This window comes from Eumetopias jubatus, unplaced genomic scaffold (genome assembly GCF_037043125.1).
Source record: "Eumetopias jubatus isolate StellerSeaLion01/CBP00866 unplaced genomic scaffold, mEumJub1_p1.0 scaffold_23, whole genome shotgun sequence".
In the NCBI taxonomy this organism is placed as follows: domain Eukaryota; kingdom Metazoa; phylum Chordata; class Mammalia; order Carnivora; family Otariidae; genus Eumetopias; species Eumetopias jubatus.
The window spans coordinates 2,749,913-2,770,840 of NW_028274829.1; the positions used below are offsets into that span (position 1 = coordinate 2,749,913).

Below are 20,928 nucleotides of genomic sequence, written 5' to 3' on the forward strand. Positions count from 1 at the left end.
TCACTGTCTTGTGCACTAGATCTGAGCCACCCAGGTGTCCCACTTTCTGTAAATCTTATAACATGTTTGTTTTTCATTTTCTCTCACTTTGTCTATTAATTAAAAAAAAAAAAATCTCCTTTCAAACTCAGGAAACAAAACCTGTCCTATCCCTTCACTTCCCTGATAACCGGCACTTACTCTCTGTTTTAACAGGTTTGGCTTTTTTAGATACCACATGTGGTTGATACTATACAGTACTTGTTTTTCTCTGACATATTTTATTCACCATAATTACTCAGGATCTTCCCATATTGTCACAATGGGAGGCTGTATTTTTTCAGCTGCATAATACTTGAGTGGGTTTATACATCTTATTTATCCACTCATCTGTTGATGGTACATTGGGTTGTTTCCACATCTTGGCTATTGTGATTAGTGTAGCAGTAAATATGGGGGTACACATGCTTTCAGTACCTTGTTTTCATTTTGTTTGGATAAACACCCAAAAGCGGGATCACTCTATCATATGGTAGATCTAATTTTTTAAAGAACCTCCACATTGTTTTCCATAATGGTTGAACCAATTTATATTTCAGCAGTGTACAAGGTTTCCCTTTTTTTCTGTATCCTTGCTAACACTTCTTCTATCTTCACGTTTTCATGTTAGCTATTAGGAGAAGTAAAAGGTGATACTTCATTATGGTGTTCAATTGTATGGCCCTTATGGTGAGATGTTGAGTATCTGGTTTTTTGTTTTTTGTTTTGTTGTTCTTTTGTTTACCTGTTGGTCATCTGACTGTCTTCTTTGGAAAATGTTTAGGTCCTCTGCACATTGTATTTTTTACAGATTTTTATTTATTTATTTGACAGAGACAGAGACAGCGAGAAAACATAAGCAGGGGGAGCGGGAGAGGGAGAAGCAGGCTTCCCACTGAGCAGGGAGCCCGATGTGGGGCTCGATCCCAGGACCCTGGGATCACGACCTGAGCCGAAGGCAGACGCTTAATGACTGAGCCACCCAGGCACCCCTCCTCTGCACATTTTATTTTATTTTTTTTAAAGATTTTATTTATTTATTTATTTATTAATTATTTATTTTTATTTATTTATTTATGAATGAGAGCGAAAGAGCCTAAGAGGGGGGAGGGTCAGAGGGAGAAGCAGACTCCCCGCTGAGCAGGGAGCCCGATGTGTGAGACTCAATCCCGGGACTCCAGGATCATGACCTGAGCCGAAGGAAGATGCTTAACCAACTGAGCCACCCAGGCGCCCTCCTCTGGGCATTCTAAATTAGACTTTTTGTTACTAAGTTTATGTGAGTTCTTTATATTTATGGATAGTAACCCCTTACCTGATACATGGTTTGCAGAAATTTTCTCCCATTTTGCAGATTACCTTTTCATGTTTTTAATTGGGTTTTTGTTGTTGTGCAGAAGTTTTTACATTTTGTGTAGTCCTACTTGATGATTTTTACTTTTGTTCCTTGTTATATCCAAAAAATCCTTGCTAAAACCACTATCAGGGAGCTTCTTTTCTACATTTTATTCTAGGAGTTTTATGACATCAGGTATTCGGTTTCAAAATAATTTTTTAGATTAGTGTAAGAAAGGAGTCCAGTTTCACTGTTCTGCATATATTTATCCATTTTTTAAGTCCTATTTCAAGACACAGTCCTTTTGCCATCAGGTATTCTTGACTCCCTGGTTGAATAATAGTTGACTTTAAATGTGGGGGTTTAATTCTGGCCTCTCCAGTCTGAGCCCTTGTTCTGTAGGTCCATTTTTATGCCAGTACTCTACTACTTTTATTACTGTAGATTTGTAATACAGTTTGAAAGGAACTGTTACACTTCCTGCTTTGTTCTTTCTTTGGATTACTTTGGTTGTTTGGGGTCTTTTGTGGTTTCACACATATTTTAAGATTGTAATTTTGATTGTTTTCACTGTGGACTTCATAAAAAAGAAACTGAAATATTTCTTCAAGCAGTTTGGCTTCCGCATACATGTTTCCTCATGACTTCATTGTTTCTTTTATGTGTATTACAATATGTCGTAGAATTTTCAGAACATAAAAGCATGCCATATGTACTAGATTTCTTTTTTTTTAATGTACTAGATTTCTCATTCATCTAGAAAATAGTGTAAAAACTTTTACTATGGAATTAATTTTTCTTTCTTTTTTTTTTTTTAACAGAATGCTGCCTTTTTATATGGCCTTGGTTTGGTTTACTTCTACTACAATGCATTTCACTGGTAAGTTGACTTAAGCCAGGTGTTTCCACTTTGTGTATGTGCGAGTATGTGTGCGTATCTGTGTGTGTGTGATAAACACATAAAATATTTTAATGTCAGGTTCATCCCTCATTCCCTCCACTCAGCATATCTGCTAACACCTTGTGATCACCAAAAACTTGATTATAAACTCCCAATATCCTACAGTTAGAAATAATGACACCATTTCTCCATTGTTGAGGAATAACTGCTAGTCATATGTAAGATTTTGTAAACTGTAAAATACAGGAAATATTTTGGGTCTTACTGTTTTCATTTAAGTTGTGTGAGAATCTAAGAGTGAACTGCCAGTGTTTATAATCACCTTACATGGATCATGTGAATGTTTGTTTGTATATTTATTTATTTTAAAAGATTTTATTTATTTATTTGACAGAGAGAGAACACAGTGAGAGAGAGAACACAAGCAGGGGGAATGGGAGAGGGAGACGCAGGCTTCCTGCTGAGCAGGGAGTCTGATGTGGGGCTCCATCCCAGGACCCTGGGATTATGACCCGAGCCAAAGGCAGACGCTTAATGACTGAGCCACCCAGGCACCCTTTATTTGAATATTTAATACAGAGATCTTAAACATTCTTTGACCAGTTTTTGAAGTGATTTCTTAAACTTGAATGTTTAGCTTTTAGTTGGATGACTTTCCCTCCTGTTGTTATTCTTGCTCTTTGGCTTTTAGGCCAGTTAATTATATCACATTTAGAAGGGCTGCATTGTTTGTTCAGTAAACTTGTGAATTAGAATGCTATTAACAGTTTTTTTCTCCTAAATTGCACCTTGCTTTGAGTAATCTTAAACTTAAGCTACCTACTGTCCTTTCTAGTGAATAATATGACTCAGTAGATTATGACCATTTTAATGTGTCTATAAATAAATTTCTTCCAGATCTTAGTCACAGAATTTATAATTCTGAACTTTCAGAACGAGAAAAGTCCTTTATTTTTTTTTAATTTTTTTTAAAGATTTTATTTATTTATTTGACAGAGAGAGAGATAGTGAGAGCAGGAACACAAGCAGGGGGAGTGGGAGAGGGAGAAGCAGGCTTCCCGCAGAGCAGGGGAGCCCGATGTGGGATTCGATCCCAGAACCCTGGGATCATGACCTGAGCCGAAGGCAGATGCTTAACAACTGAGCCACCCAGGCGCCCCAGAACTAGAAAAGTCCTTTAAAGATCGCTTAATTTTGGGGCGCCTGGGTGGCTCAGTCATTGAGCATCTGCCTTCGGCCCTGGTCGTGGTCCCAGGGTCCTGGGATCGAGCCCCGCATCGGGCTCCCTGCTCGGTGGAAGGCCTGCTTCTCCCTCTCCCACTCCCCCTGCTTGTGTTCCCTCTCTCACTGTGTCTCTCTCTGTCAAATAGATAAACGAAATCTTTAAAAAATAAAATTAAAAAATAAAAAAAAGATCACTTAATTTTAAAACTAATTGTTTATACTGTAAGTAAGATGTGTATATTTTTATTCATTCTTACATAATTATATTTAGTGGCAAAAGCCAGCTTTATGTTCAGGACCCTACTCTTAATAATTTAATGCATATTCTACTAAAAGAAAAAATTGGCATTGTTTGTACACAATGACATTAGGTTCACAGCTGTCTCATCACTTACAAATGGGAAGAGATTAGAAGGTCATAAAAGTGAGAAGTGGGACTTAGACAATTTTGGGAGAGATCTGTTTAGAAATAAGGCTATAAGTTACACTAAAGGAATAATTTGTTGTACTTTGCCCTTTGTTAAGATGGAAAGATGGCTATTTTTAAATCATTACTTAGTTATTTGTGCCAATTAGATGCAGTCTTTTTAGACAGCTGGAAGAAATTTAGGTGAAATCCAGTGTAAGGTTAAGAACAAAAAACTGTAGAGTTTAGGAGTAGAGAAGTTTATATGTACCTTATATTGGATAATTTTCACATAGCTACTGTAATCATGAGCCTTAAATTGAAGAACATAAAATCAGAAGGGAGCTAAGTTATTGTAGTTTGAAAATAACTGCTTTATGCATATGATAATGTTAAGTTGGTTGTGAAAGATGAATGTAAATTTTGACAGTTTATTTTTAAATTATGTCTATGTTTTTCCCAAAAAACCCCTACCTTTTTATATTTTATATTCTTTGTATATATAAACACACTAGTTTTGAAGTAGGAACCTAACCAAATGATTTACTAAAGACATGTGTTTTCTGTAGCTTACTTCATTATAAGAATATATTTTATAATACATATGTAAAATGTGTGTTAATTGAAATGCTGTGTTACTGATAAAGATTCCAGTCAACAATAGGCTATTAATAATTAAGTCTTGGAGTAGTAAAAAGTGGTAAGTGTATTTTCTTGTGCTAGGGCTAGGTGCCCCTAATGCCTGCATTGTTTAGGGGTCAGTTGTAATTGAGATTCAGTTTTTCTTTTTGGCTCATGTCATGCTTGTTTTTTTTGAGGAAGTAATAATTTACATAGATCAAATACTAAAAAATATTCAAAATATATCTAGTCTCAATTTTTCTCTATAATCAAAAGTTGCTAAAAAGACTAATTAAGACAGTATAGAATTCAACAAGATGGAGTGATAGACAAATGAAGTTGACGTAGATGAGGAAAGTCAGAAGCAGTCCCACAAATAGAGTCCTTGAATTATGACAAAGGTGTACTGCATTTCTATTGGGGTAAGATAATTTATGGAAAAGACATTGTATTGTAGGAATTCCATATGGAAGAAGTAAATACTAACCCCTATCTGTATCACATTCTACCAATAATTGGTTCCAAGGGGAATGTATAACAAAATGTGATGGGCAAAAGTGAAGTTCCTAAAAGTAGATTTATATGGAGCTATAAAGGATGAAGATTAACATTCCTACTCTGTTGCCCTTTTAAAAACTTTGCTACTGTTCCACTGTCTGAGATGCTTCACAAAACCTTAAACTGGTTGTTTTCACTGAAAATGTTGCTAAACCATTAAAAATTGTTGACTGATTTGTGACTGTTGAAAAAAAAGTTCAACTGAGATTCCATACCTTTTCCTAATCTTAAAATGTTCATTAATAATGTTTTTATAAAGTTGTCATTTCTGTTAAAATTGTGTAACCAGAATGTTTCCTGGAGTACCAAGAAAAGTACATGTAAATATTAAAACTTTAGATTCTTTTTTGTCTTTATTTTTCAGGGCAATTAAAGCATTTCAGGAGGTGCTTTATGTTGATCCCAGTTTTTGTCGAGCCAAGGAAATTCATTTACGACTTGGGCTTATGTTCAAAGTGAACACAGACTATGAATCTAGTTTAAAGGTAGGTGTCTTGGGTTTTTCTTGGATAGACACTATTCCATGTGTGTGTGTGTGTGTGTGTGTGTGTGTGTGTGTGTTGTTAAGTGTTAACAGTATTGAAAACAATGTTGGGATTTATATTACCACTAAAAAATGAATGCATTTAGGATAGAAATTAAATTCTTATAAAAGGGTTGAATAGTAGATTTGTTGGTAAGATTTGCAAGATAAGTTTTTAGTGTTTTAGATTTTTTTATAGTTTGTTTTATTTTATCTTTAAAAATGTTTAATCGTAAGCTTTGTTATTAGGAAACAGCGTTTTTATTCATTTGAGCATGTAAAACGCTGGCTGTCATAAAGATGAAGAGTTGGTTATTGATGCTGTGTCAGTAATCTAATCTTTGGTAGCCTTTCATTTGAGACTGATTAGAAATCTATCGACTTCTATAGCAGGATACATGTCATAGCAAAGTTCTGTAAGAGATTCTTACCTCTTAAGACTGCTAGTTGGTGAGTATAAACGTCACTGCAAAAGACATAATGCGTTGTTGTTAAACACCTTAATTCTAACGGAAATATGTTGTCAAAACTTGATTTTTCAGAGTTTCTGGGTTTGTGCTATCATTTTATGTTTTCTGAAGGTATTAATGGGATTTAGTTTCTTTGCATTAAAAAAGCATTGCTTTTTAAGAGAATTCGTGTTTCTGGGGGAAAACAGTAGGTTTTGTGAACTTATGGCCATTTTGAATGTTTGCTCTTTTCCTGATATAGCTCTATTATGGAATATCTTGGTTGCAAAGGTGGTTCATGTGTGTGTGACTTTATGGTGGGACTTACTCTGAGCTCACTAACAGCAGATGTTAAAATAGATGTTATTTAAAATAGATGTGATTGGGAATCCCCTAAACCACCCTTAATGTCAGCGATTTGCTAGAGGTCAGTGGACTCGGACAACAGTTGTATTTATGGTTACAGTTTATTACAGTGAAAGAATACAGATTAAAATTGTCAAAGGAGAAAGCACAAAAAGATGGAGTCCAGGAGAGACAAGAGTCCTTTTTATCCTCTCCCATTGTAGAATCATGTGAATAGTACTCAGTTTTCTGGTAATGATGTGTGATAACACACACAGAGTATTTCCAGCCAGGGTTGTTTACCCAGGCCTTTCCAGGTTTTTTTGTTTGTTTTCCACGGTATGTGTGTAATATCGAGAGTTGGTAATGTGGATATGGAGAGCATACCTGGCTGACCTTAGTTAATCAGTCATCACCCACCCCTTCTAAGGTCAGAGTGACACCATGTGGCCTCAGGCCCCCAGCAAAAGTAATGTTGGCATAAATCATATGGATGGCTCAAGGATCTGGGTATAGAAAGGCAGACTTGTAAAGCAAGATATTCCAAGGATTTATTTTATTTTTATTTTTAATTTAATTTTTTCGAAAGATCTTGTTTATTTATTAGAGAGAGCTTGAGATGGGGAAGGGCAGAGGGAGAGGGACAAGCAGACTTCCCACTGAGTGGAGAGCCCAATGAGGGGCTTGATCCCAGAACCCTGAAATCAGGACACTTAATTGACTGAGCTACCCAATTGCCCCTGTTCCAAGGATTTAGAGATTATCTCTCAGGAGTTGATCAGGGGCCAGACATTTCTTTTAAAGTGCAGTGTTTGCACAGTGGACACCTGCTGGCTTAATCCCTTACTGTACTCTGTATTCATGCACTACCTTAATTCTTCAGATATTTAAAGTAATGGATTTAATTATCTCTGCATTTTAGGAATTTAAAAAAGAATGGTACTGGGCACACAAATAGTCAAGAACATTGCAAGTAAACTAAAAAAGATTACACAGTGGCCAGAAAGAAGTGTTGCTAAGGAGTAAGTCCCAGGTTAAATGCAGCAGATACAGAGAATGGAGTCACATATATTACTTTTATGTTTAGAGAAGCATTTATCAAACTGTATATAATGGGAATTTAGTGGAATTAAAATGTAAGTATGGCAATGACAACTTGAAGATTTTAACCCCTTCTTGACACTCACAGTGTATATATTAATACATCAAAGATGCAAATATAATAGTGGGAATAAACTAAATATGGTATAATTTTTTTTGCAACATGTTATCTTACCACAGTTGGGTTTGTTTGTTGTTGTTGTTTTTGTTTTTTTGGTTTTTTTTGGTTGTTTTACAGGTGTTCTGGAAATACGTTGGAAGACCAAAAAAAAAAAAACCAGAAAAAACATTTTTTTTCTCTTAAATATGGAATATGTATATAAAATTAGTGAAGAAAAGATTAACTGAATAATAAAACAGTGGTTAGTACTATTAAAATCTGTTTTAAATTGAAGCTATGATTTAATGATTTGGTAATATTTACAATATCCCTTATTTACACAGAGCAGTGTTAGATAATGTTCAGGAGCTGGTGAAAGTAATTTTACTTACTGATGTTTGAGAAAAACGTCCTGTATTTGCTTTTATTTCCTAAGCTTAGGTAAGGAGTTAACAAACCTTCAAATGATGTTGATTTTAATAAAAATGTCTTCAATACATGCAGCTTTTTTTGTGCACCTCTTTCCTTTATTCAAACTTCTGACAGCTTTCTGATGCTAATCTCATCTGTATGAAAAGTAGAATATTGGCATGTTTTTGACCATTAATCTTTCTCTTAGTTTGTATGTGTTGTTTTTTTATTTCATGCTGGTATTTGCATTTTAGGTTTTCTCTGTTAATAGAAATATGCCTTGTCTGTTGGGGGACTGTTTTAGCAATCAGTAAGTTTAATTTGGGATGAGAAGGTTTTATATATTATGATATAACTACTTAGCATTTTTAAATGAATGATGTTATGAATCAGAATGAAAGTCTCTCTTTAGGAGGTCTTTAATTTTCCTAAGTTGTACTATAGTAATTTAACTTAGTCTAGCCAAGTATGAAACCTCTCTAATACACCATGGTGTTTCCTGGTGTAATGTATTAGTGTAGAAACTTAAATCCCAGCTCAAGTTTGTTGAAATAATCGTAAAAACTAGTAGTTTGTGTCATAGGAATTCCAGACTTAAGGATTAATTGATTCAGTTCAGTTATGACATCAAGGATTCATGTTTTTTTTTTGGCTTCTCCATCTTTGATGTAGGATGATTACCAGACATGAAAGAAGTAGATTCTTTCTCATATGTTCATATGTAGGAAGAAAACTAGTGTAACAATGGTGGAATGGAAATGAAGATATTTAAAGCACTCAACTTATATATAAGGAAGGTTCTGGGTCTTTTCAGATACCATTTTAGTAGCATTTTCCAACACCTTATCCTATGAAGCTATAATTAAATTACCTTTCAGTGAAGAAATGAATTCATGGTCTATAAATTTTCTATGCATGAGTATTTTTTTAATGGAAATATAATTTAATTTTTTTTAAGGTTTGTATTTTTTGACAGAGAGAGAGAGGGCACAAGTACGTAGAACTGCAGGCACAGGGAGAGGGAGAAGCAGGCTTCCAGCTGAGTCCAGGACCCTGGGATCATGACCTGAGCCAAAGGCATTTGCTTAACCAACGGAGCCATCCAGGTGCCCTGGAAATAGATAATTTAAATTGATGAATTTTTTTAAAAAGATTTTACTTACTTATTTGAGAGAGAGAATGTGAGAGAGAGACCACAAGCCAGGGCAAGGAGTAGAGGGAGAAGTGACTCCTCGCTGAGCGGGAAACCTGACATGTGAAGGCTCAGTCCCGGGACTCCAGGATCATGACCTGAGCTGAAGGCAGATGCTTAATCAACCGAGCCACCCAGGCACCCCCGAAATTTTTTTTAACATTTTATTTATTTGAGAGAGAGAGAGACAGAGATAGCAAGAGAGCATGAGTGGGGAGGAGAGGGAGAAGCAGGTTCTCCACAAAAATGATGAAATTTGTTGAAGATGTTTTATAGACATGAATTATGCTTCGGCTCAGGTCATGATCCCAGGGTCCTGGGATTGAGTCCCACATTGGGCTCTCCACTCAGCGGAGAGCCTGCTGCTGCCTGCCGCTCTGTCTACTTTTGCTCTTTCTCTGTCTGTCAAATAAATAAATTTTTGAGGACCCTCTGTACTGTTTTCCAGAGTAACTGCACCAGTTTGCATTCCCACCAACACCAACAGTGCACGAGGGTTCCTTTTTGACCATGTTCTCGCCAGTGCCTGTAGTATATTGTGTTGCCTTTAAGTTTTCCTGATTTTTTTCCTTTCCTGTTCAGAAAGCTTTTTATTATTTTTATTTTTATTTTTTATTTTTTATTTGAGATAGACTGGGTTAGGGGCAAAGGGAGAGGGAGACAGAAAATCTTAAGCAGTTTCCATGCCCCAACCCAGCCCGGAACCTGATGCAAGGCTCTGTGTCATAACCCTGAGATCATGACTGGAGCCAAAATGTAGAGTGAGACACTTAACCGACTCAAGTGCCTCCCAGAAGTATTTGATTTTTTATAAAGTCCCAGTAGTTTATTTTGCTTTTATTTCCCTTGCCTCAGGAGACATACCTAGAAAAATGTTGCTATGGCCACTGTCTAGGAGGTTACTGCATGTGCTGTCTTCTAGGATTTTTTTAAAGATTTTATTTATTTATTTATTTATTTATTTAATCTATCAATCAATCAATCAGAAGGAGAGAGAGTGTGAGAGAGCACAAGCAAGGAGAGTGGCAGGCAGAGGGAGAAGCAGGTTCCCCACTGAGCAAGGAGCCCCATTCAGGACTCAATCCCAGGACCCTGGGATCATGACCTGAGCCGAAGGCAGAGGCTTAACCAACTGAGCCACCCAGGCATCCCTTCCAGGATTTTTATGGTTTCATATCTCACATTTAGATTTTTCATCCATTTTGAATTTATTTTTGTATATTCTCTAAGTAAGTCGTCCAGCTTCATTCTTTTCCATGTTGCTCTCCAGTTTTCCCAACACCATTTATTAAAGAAAATGTCTTTTTCCAATTGCTTTTTATTTTTTAAATTAAGTTTTCTGAAATTTTTATATTCTCCATATACCTCAGATCATATATTTGTCTTACCTGACAAAACATAGTATCCTCTAAGTTCATCCATATTGTTAAATGGCGAGATTTCATTCTTTATGATGGAGTAATGTTCCATTGTATATATGTATGTATAGATAAATACGATTATTTTCTTTATTCATTTATCTATCCTGATGGACACTGAACAGTGTTTCCCTGTCTTGGCTATCATAGGTAATGCTGCTAAGACCATGGAGGTGCATATATCTTTCTGAGTTAGTGTTTTAGTTGCTGAATCATATTGTAGTTGAATTTTTAATTTTTTGAGGAATTTCTGTACTGTTTTCCACAAAGGCGCCAGTTTACATACCACCAACAGTGCATTTTCTCTACATCTTTGCCAACACTTGTTATTTTTTGTCTTCTTGATAGTATCCATTCTGATAGGCGTGAGGTAATATCTCATTATAGTTTGGATTTCCATTTCCCTGCTGATGAGTAATGTTGAGTATCTTTTCATGCACTGGTAGGTCATGTTTAGTCTTCGTTGGAAAGATGTCACTTCAGATACTCTGTTTTTAATCAGATTGTTTCTTCTTTTGCAATTCTGTTTAATGAGTTCCTTATATATTTTGGATGTTAACCTCTTATCAGATAAGTGATTTGTAGATATTTTTTTCTCATTTGGTGTATTGCCCTTTAATTTTGCTGAAGGTTCCTGTGCTGTGGTTTGATACAGTCCCATTTGTTTGTTTTGTTTTGTTTCTGCCTTTGTTTTTTGTATAAAGGTTTTCACTGTTATGGAAATGTTTAATATTTTATGTTGTCTTGGGTTTAGAACACTAAAGCAGTAGTTTTTCTGCTGCTTTCAAAATTTCTGCTTCTGCAAGACAGGTCTCATTGTTGGATCTGGAATACTCAGATTAAATGTAGGGCCATTTAATTATACACAACTCTTTGATTTGGGGGGTCTTACTGTAATAATAATGCTGAAATACTGTCATCTTAAATTCTTTTAGGGTCAGTTTGATGACTCATTTAGGAAAAATCTTTTTCTCACATTACGTTGTAATAAGTGATTTCAAGATAAATAAGATGTAAGCATAAAGTGTGACTGTTATGCCATCCTTCCTGTGCTAAAGAAAGCATTTATTATGTTTTACTTTAAATAGTACACATATTTTAAAATAGTTTTGTCTTGCTCTGTTATCACAGTAAGGAGACACATTTGGTTTTGCAGAATGAGAAAATAAAAGCAGTATTCATAGTGTTCAAATGTTGGATATTTCTTGAGTGAATTCACTTTTCAGTTTTGGTTTTCTTAACTTTATAATTTCAGATTATAGCAAATTTACATATAAGAAATAGTACAGATTGTTCATAGATCTCATCAAAGAGTTTGTTCAGTGTCTTATAGTATGCAATATATTGTGATCAGCATTGAATATTGATAAAAACAGCAGTTTATTTTTTGGAACTTCATATCCTCAGTGTCTGCATGGTTTTGTGCATTATTTGTTCTTAATAATCCTTAATATTGGTGTATTAATGTCTAAAGTATTTACTGTTTAAGGGCCATATTCATGTTAATAGTTTGGCCCATTTCAGGAAATGTATGTGTAATTTTTAAAAAGGTTTATTTATTTTATTTTATTTTAAAGTTTTATTTATTTATTTGACAGAGAGCACAAACAGGGGGAGCACAGGCAGAGGGAGAGAAAGAAGCTGACTCCCCACTGAGCAGGGAACCTGATGTGGGACTCGATCCCAGGACCCTGGGATCATGACCTGAGCTGAAGGCAGACACTTAACCGAATGAGCCACCCAGGCATCCCAAGATTTATCAATTTAGAGAGAGAGAGCGAGACAGCATGCACAGGGAAGGGCAGAGGAAGAGGGAGAGAGAAACTTTAGCAGGATCCTTGCTGAGCTTGTAGCCTGACATGGAGCTTGATCTCACAACCCTGAGTTCATAACCTGATCTGAAACCAAGAGTCAGATGCTTTATCGACTCTGCCACCCAGGGACCCCTGGGATACATTTTAAGCCTTTAAGTATATGAAATGCATTATATATAGGGTAGCCTAATTTTTTCAGGTATTATTTTGAATGATTAAACTATTATTTTTATTGTACCAGATCATACATAATACTGATTATTTTAGACATTTAAGTGTGCATCATTTAAGTCTACAATTCAGTGACATTAAGTATAGTCATAATGTTCTATAACTGTCACCACTGTCCATTTCCATGTTTTCCAGCATACTAAAAAATTATGCACCCATTAAAGTATGGCTTCTCATTCCTTTGTCTCCCAGACCTGGTATCCCTGTACTATGTTCTGTCTCTTTGAACATAAGTGGAATCACAGTATTTGTCCTTCTGTGTCTGGATTAATTTACTAAAAATAATATTTTCAGGGTTTATCCATATTCTTATACCTAAGTTCCATTTCGTTTTATGGCTGAGTAATATACATTGCATGTATATAACAGTATTTTTATTCACTCACATATTGATGGACATTTTGGTTTTTTCACTTTGGTGGTTGTGAACAATGCTGCTGTGAATAATGGTTTACAAGTATGTGTTTGAGTCCCTTTTAATTCTTTTGGAAATATACTTAGGAGAGTAACTGTTAAACCTGTGGTATAATTGTCTTATTAATAATGTTGCTAAAGTTTTTTACAGGACACCTGGGTGGCTTAGTTGGTTAAGCGTCTGTCTTTGGCTCAGGTAATGATCCCGGAGCCCTGGAATCAAGTCCCACATCAGGCTCCCTGCTTCCCTGGGAGTTTGCTTCTCCCTCTGCCCCTCCTCCCACTTACTCTCTCAGTCTCTCTCTCTCTCTCTCAATAAATGTAAAAATGAATGAATGAATGAGTGAGTGAATGAATACATGAATGAATGAATGAATGAATGAATAAATATTTTTTACAATGCCTTCACATTGTAAATTCTCACCAGCATTACAAAGGTTTCAGAATCTTCACATCTTTGTCAGCACTTCCTTTTTTTCTTTCATTTAAAAAAATCAATCTTCCTTTTTTTTAAATGATTTGGTAATACATTGGGATTTTATTTAGCATTTCTGTAATGACTAATTTTAAGAAGCTTCTGGTGCTTAATGACCATATGCTTGTCTTTGGAGAAATGTTTATTCAAATCGTTTGCTCATTTAAACTGGTTTCTTTGTTTTCCTGTTGAATTATAGTTTTTTATATACTCTGAATATTAATGCCTTATAAGATCCATGATTTGCAAATAGTTTCTCCCAGTCTGTGGGTTTTCTTCTCACTCTAGTGCTCCATGCACAGAAGATTTTAATATTCAAGAAGCCCAATTTGTTTTTTATTGTTATGTATGTCACAGCTGAGAAATTATTGCCAATTAGTGGATATAAAGATTTTCCTTCATATCTTCTTCTAGCAGTTTTATAGTTTGTTGTTATATTAACATCTCTAATCCATTTTGTGTTAATTTTTGTGTATAGTGTAAGATAAGTTCAGCTTAATTCTTTTCCATGTAGATGGCCAGTTTTCCAAGCACTGTTCGTATAAAGGTTGGCCTACATATCATGTAGAAGCCTAACAAGCTGTGTTACCACCCTTGTGTTTCTACCTTGGATGCTATGTGCAACTATTCTTTGGTTATATCAGGTAGAAACCTTTTTTTGCCATTATCTGAGGCTGTTTAAAAAGCATAGTTACGTATTCCAGAGAATTTCGCATTAATTCTGCATATAAGAGTTAGTTTTTAAAACTTGCAGAAGATAACTCTGTGAACTACATGTACAATTAGGTATTTCAGCTTGAAATGTCAGTATGTCTCATAATTTTAAATATACACATTGTAGGTGTGAATGGCATTTTGTAGTTGATATTTTAATAACTTGTCCTTTGGTTACTTGATGTTATAATTGATTATTTTAACATTAAAATTAATGAGTGCTTTGAAATGGTATGTATTTTTGTGGGAATCCTTTCTAGAATGGTCAAAACGGGCTTTATTTTTTCATTTAACTTTAAAAATTCAAGTGCTTGTTGTCTTCTGTTTTTGAGCAGTTTATGTAAGTGATGTTTATCATGAAAGTAATAGATGTCAGAACTTAGTGTTTTTAGTAATGATTAGTTTTTTCATTTTTTTTTCAAGACAACTTCAAATTCTTTTTTTTTCTTTAAGATTTTATTTATTTGACAGAGAGAGACAGCAAGAGAGGGAACACAAGCACAGAGAGTGGGAGAGGGAGAAGCAGGCTTCCCACTGAGCAGGGAACCCCGATGTAGGGCTCGATCCCATAACTCTGGGATCATGACCTGAGCCGAAGGCAGACGCTTAAAGTCTGAGCCACCCAGGCACCCCAGTTTTTTCATGTTTTAATGTTACCTGTGTTTTTAATATCTACAGATAGATAAGTGAATGACTTGTATATAATTAGTATATTAAATATTTTTAGATATACTGTAGGTTATATATTATTATATTATGTTATATATTGTTAATTAATATTAGCAAATGTTACATATTATCATGTAATATAAGTTATATATTATGTATTAACTAATTAGCAAATTATTACTAATACTGGTTTTTGTTGACCTAATTACTAGTTTATTCAGTATATATTAGATATAAATGTGTCTGTAGACAGTTACAAGTCTATTTACATTGTGTTACACTTATTTGATATAATGAGAAGTAGAGCTATAGTGTTAGTATTTTAATATTTAATGAATGATTCTCCATATTTTACACGCAATTTGTATAGTTTTTAAAAGGATTGTATAATCCACAGATGAACATGGGTTTGTTTTAAGATTTTATTTATTTATTTATTTGAGAGAGAGAGAGAGAACACATGAGCAGGAGGCAGAGTTAGAGGGAAAGAGAGAAGCACACTCCCCGCTGAGGGAGCCTGACCTGGGACTCAATCCCAGGACCTTAGGATCATGACCTGAGCCGAAGGCAGATTCTTAATGGACTGAGCCACCCAGATGCCCCGAACCTGGATTGTTTATTACATATGTAGGGTTTCATCTTTAAACTGTCTTGAAGGGGCGCCTGGGTGGCTCAGTCGTTAACCTGGTCTGCCTTCGGCTCAGGTCATGATCCCTGGCATTGGGCTCCCTGCTTGGCGGGAAGCCTGCTTCTCCCTGTCCCACTCCCCCTGCTTGTGTTCCTGCTCTCTCTGTGTCTGTCAAATAAATAAATAAAAAATCTTTAGAAGAAAAAATTAACTGTCTTGAAATACAGTGATAAGGAAGAATCAGTGAAAGCATATATATTTTATTCTTAAAGATAATTCTCATAGAATTTTTTGATTTCTAATTTTAACTTTCATTTTCAAATAATTTTTTAAAAAATCATTTATGTTCTTAAAGATACCATTGGACTTTTCCATTTTTATGTAGTGCATTGGAAAGCATAATTCATTAAATATTTCTGTAACTTAATTTTTTATGTGAATACTGAAATAAGTTTGTGTTTTTTTCCATCTAATAAAAGTAGACACAGGATAAAGTTTTTACCCCCCCAAATTCTTCATTTTTAGCTGATGGAATAAATAACTTGATAACACTTTTCTTTCTATAATAGATTTTAAATAACCTTAATTTTATTTGATTCACTATTATGTTTTAGGTGCATATCTTTCCATTATTATATGTTAGACCTTACAGAGCCTAAGATATAAAAGTTGATTTTATGTAAATCTGAATTTAACGTATTAATATTTTCACTTTTCTCTCACAGCATTTTCAGTTAGCTTTGATTGACTGTAATCCCTGTACTTTGTCCAGTGTTGAAAGTAAGTATTTCTAAGTATGATAGTTCTTTTGTCTCTTTGGGTAATACATTATCCACAGTACATTTCAAATCATGACTATAAATGTCTCTTCAAATCAACAGTATTTTTGTTTCTGTCTTTGAATTATTGAGAATAAGAAACGGAGGAGCATAAGCCTGAGTCAAAGACTCTTAAGATAGTTGATTTGGATAGGTGGTTGTTGTTGTTGAAGATAATCAACATGATTACTTCTTTAACAATTGAAATGTCTAGTTTCTCATAGAGCACTATCACTACTAGTGATTGCTTGTTTTGTGCTAGGTATCACCAGTAGTGGTTGTTGCACATTCTACTTAAATGGAAATATGATTTCTCTTCCTTCTGTTAATATTGTTGAGGATTTGAATATTCGCAGAACATGACTATGTTTTGAAATTCTTACCTGTGCTTGTAAAATTGGGAAGATCATACATGTTCAAAGTAAAGTTAAAAAGAAGTGAACAGAAAATTTATTTCATTTTGTTAGTAAATCAGAAATGTATAGTTTCTTTAAATAAGTGTATATATTTTTTTTAGAAATAGTAAATGTATGTGTACAGTTAATTATTTTTGAAAATAATTAGGTGATAGAAAAATCTCATATATGATTCTTTTGGAATTACAGTTATTCTAGTAATTCCAAAAATTAAAGTTTGAATTTCAAGACCATTTTGGCACCATTGTCCAAATTTCAGTGTGAATAATTGAAAACTGCTAGATTAGCAATTTTGTAGTTGTATTTTTATGCTACTCTTTGAAAAAACACTTAGGAATGAAATACCTTATAAAAGATAACACTGTATTAACGTTATGCAGTTGTGAGCCAAAGACATGGGATCTGAGACTAAAATCTGGAGGAAGTTCAGATGGTATTAGGGTGCAAGTTAGTTGATCTTTGCTTCCTTTGCCATTTATTAGATGGGTATGAAGTTTGGGGAATTGAGATAGTGATTTTCCATGTCTTTTTACCTGAAGTGAGATAAGATGAGTAGTAAGTGGACTTGACATGGTAAGGAGAGCTATCTTGGGAAAGGGCATCAAGAAAGAAAGAAAATTGGAACGTGTAAAATAAATATGTCAGCATTTAGATAAAGTATCTTCACCTATAAAACTTCTCAGCCTGTAAAAGAAACGTGTAAAATAAAATATCTCTTTACTGATAGAATAAAATAACCTATAAAATAGACTTTGTTCTTGCTGTTGATTTCTCTTTGTTTTGTTATCTTGTGATAGTATTTTTGTCCTCTCTAGGGAAGATATTTTTAATTTCTTTGGGGAAGGTAATTAACTTGTGATGTGTAACCCATTTTTGTACCAAAAAGTTGTTTGGTTTTAGAGTTAACTACAAAATTTGAGGTAATTTTCTCTTTCGTGGAAAGGAATTTATGGATACCTAATGCAGGGTTGTCCAATCTGGATATAGAGAAGTTAATGGAAAGGTGGGGAACTGAGTGTTTTCCAGGCCTTCACAATAGGCTAACTGAATCAGGATTTTTTTTTTTTAAGATTTATTCATTTATTTTAGAAGGAGAGACAGTGAGCAAGGGGAGGAGGAACAGATGGAAAGAGTCCTCAAGTAGACTCCCCGCTGTGCATGGAGCTTCACTCAGGGGCGTGATCCCAGGATGGGCCAGTATCAAGAGTAGGACGCTTAACCAACTGAAGCACTCAGGCACCCCGAATCAGAATCTGTAAAAGCTAGCTTTAAGAATTTGTAATTTTTTCATGCTTCCTAGAATGAATTTTATATTTGTGGTTTCAATGAGAAAGTGTGGGGACGGAGAAGAAAAGGAGATAGAGATACATGTTGGTACTTTTCCTCCAGCAGATTTCATCACTGCTGTGAGACTTTAATAAAAAAAAAAATTCACATACATAAATATTCTGCATATAATTTTGAAAGGTTCTACTTAGAATCTAACTAAGCAAAAAGCAAATACACTTTTTCATTAAGAAATGAAAACCATAGGGGTCCCTGGGTGGCTCAGTCGTTAAGTGTCTGCCTTTGGCTCAGGTCATGATTCTGAGGTCCTGGGATCAAGCCCCACATCGACTCCCTGCTCCATGGGGGGGTCTGCTTCTCCCTCTCCCACTCCCCCTGCTTGTGTTCCCTCTCTTGCTGTGTCACTCTCTGTCAAATAAATAAATTTAAAAAACACACAAAAAACAAATGAAAACCATAAAATTCAAAGAGCTAAACTTTAGTTGTAATTTTGTGATTTTATTTTATTGACCATTATGGTATTTACTGAATCATTAATGCTCCAGTGATTTGGAATAGGGCAACAGGAAGAGTTCCAAAAAAAGGGAAGGAAAAATGTTCTACTTTAATTTGATTTTTCAAATGTATTTACTTTATACTCCTGCTTTTTAAGTGATTTGACTTTTTTTCTTCTTTAAAGCCACCACCTAATACTGAAAACCTGGAAAGAACTCATTTCTCCTATGTGTTACTTGTATTACACTATCTGTTGCTTACAATGGGATACTTTTTGGGGGGACTTACTTTAAAGGGACACCTTTTATATATTTAGAAAACATGTCTTAATTAAATAGTAACTTTACTCCTCATTGGGCTCTCTGCTTAGCAGGAATCCGGCTTCTCCCTCTTCTACTCCCCCTGCTTGTGTTCCTGCTCTTGCTGTGTCTCTCTCTGTCAAATAAATAAATAAAATCTTAAAAAAAAAAATAATAACTTTATTTGTAAGTTGAAAGTTTGTGAATGTTGTGTTAATGATACATACATTTAAAAGGTATACTTATTATTAATGATTTGAGCTTCATATAATTAGCATTGATTTTTAATGTTTCAAATATATGTTAAAGTTTTTCTGGAATTAAAAAATAAGTAATTAAAATTACATTTTAATTTAATAATGACTTCCCAGCAAATTTTTCTTAATATACTTTTGGTCTTTAGGAGATTTATTTGCATGTTATTTAAGTAAACACAAAAGACACACTCCTAAATCAGATTTGTAACCTTTAGTTTTAGCATTTCCTTATATTTTACATTTTCTTTATTTTTATTGTTTAATCAACTGTATTGTAATTAATTATTTTCCATGATCCTTTGCAGTTCAATTTCATATTGCCCACTTGTATGAAACCCAGGTATGTGTTTTAACTAAACAAGAACAAAATCTACAGCAAAATCCTCTCCATGGTTTAAGTGAAATGAATTTTATAAGGCAATTTCGTGCTTTAATTGAAATAGTTTGATTTCTCAGTATATACTCCTCCATATATTTAATATAGTCATATATATTTATACTCATTACATGTATTTGCAGTTTTGCTCAGTGAGGTTTGTATTCAGTATGTGTATAGTGTTTGTAACTACCTTCAGTTCACTGTAATTTAATAAATTCCCCAAACACTCTGCTTGCTGAATACTAGGAACTGTCCTTTAATTTGATTGGCCTCTAAGCTTAAATCATTTGCATGCTGTGAAATGACTATACTTAAGAAGTCTTACCATCCTGATAATAATGTCTAATTTACTTTTCAAAATGTTTGTGAATGTTTATTTTTCTATTTTTTATTTAAATTCAATTAATTTATATATAGAGTATTATTAGTTTCAGAGGTAGAGTTCAGTGATTCATCAGTTGTATATAACACCCAGTGCTCATTACATCATGTGCCCTCTTCAGTGCCCATCACCTATTTACCCCAGCCTCCCTCCAGCAACACTCATTTGTTTCCTGTGATTAAGAGTTTCTTATGGTTTGTCTCCCTGATTTCGTCTTGTTTTATTTTTCCCTCCATTCCCCTATGCTTCTCTGAGTTTTGTTTCTTAAATTCCACATATGAGTGAAATCATAATGATAATTGTCTTTCTCTGATTGACTTATTTCGCTTAGCATAATACCTTCTAGTTCCATACAAGATGTTTCAAATGACAAAATTTTGTGGTTTTTTTTTTTTTTTTTGATGGCTGGGTAGTATTCGATTGTATATGTATGCCACATCTTTATCCATTCATCTGTTGATGGACGTCTAGGCTCTTTCCATAGTTTGGCTGTTGTTGACATTGCTGCTATAAATGTTGGGGGTGCACATGCCTCTTTGGATCACCACATTGTATCTTTGGAGTAAATACCCAGTAGTGCAATTGCTGCGTCAGTGGGGTAGCTCTATTTTCAATGATCTGAGGAACCTCCATGCTGTTTTCCAGAGTAGCTGTATAAGTTTGCATTCACACCAACAGTGCAGGATGGTTCCCCCTTTCTCTGCATCCTTGCCAACATCTCTTTTTTTCTGAGTTGTTAATGTTGTTTCTGGATGTTTATAATAAGACATTGTCTTAGGAGAGTTTCCTGTGTTTTTCTGTAATAGTGAAATACCTTTTAAACATTATTATTAGGCCACTTATGGTTGGCATGCCTTTCTTTGTAATCCTTTAAATGATATAAATAGAGTACTGCCTAGTTTTTGCCTTTTCCGGAATGGCAGATTTGGAAGCATACTGTGTGTAGCCTTTTCAAGAGTGGCTTCTTTCATTTAATGTGCATTTAAGTTTCCTTTATTTCTTCATGGCTTGATAGCTCTGAATAATATTTTATTGTTTGGATGGACC

At 34.5% G+C, this 20,928-nt stretch overlaps 1 protein-coding gene across 11 annotated transcripts in view; it reads left to right on the forward strand.

Moving 5' to 3' along the window:
• The window catches only part of LOC148162094 (lysine-specific demethylase 6A-like), a 166,154-nt gene that overhangs the window by 68,587 nt on the left and 76,639 nt on the right, over positions 1 to 20,928 (forward strand). For all 11 annotated transcript variants that reach the window (XM_088020334.1, XM_088020336.1, XM_088020335.1 and 8 more), the window contains exons 5-8: positions 2,176 to 2,234; positions 5,429 to 5,549; positions 16,274 to 16,328; positions 19,426 to 19,460. In XM_088020334.1, the coding sequence (XP_087876460.1) occupies positions 2,176 to 2,234; positions 5,429 to 5,549; positions 16,274 to 16,328; positions 19,426 to 19,460 (270 nt within the window). The remainder of the gene's footprint in view (positions 1 to 2,175; positions 2,235 to 5,428; positions 5,550 to 16,273; positions 16,329 to 19,425; positions 19,461 to 20,928) is intronic.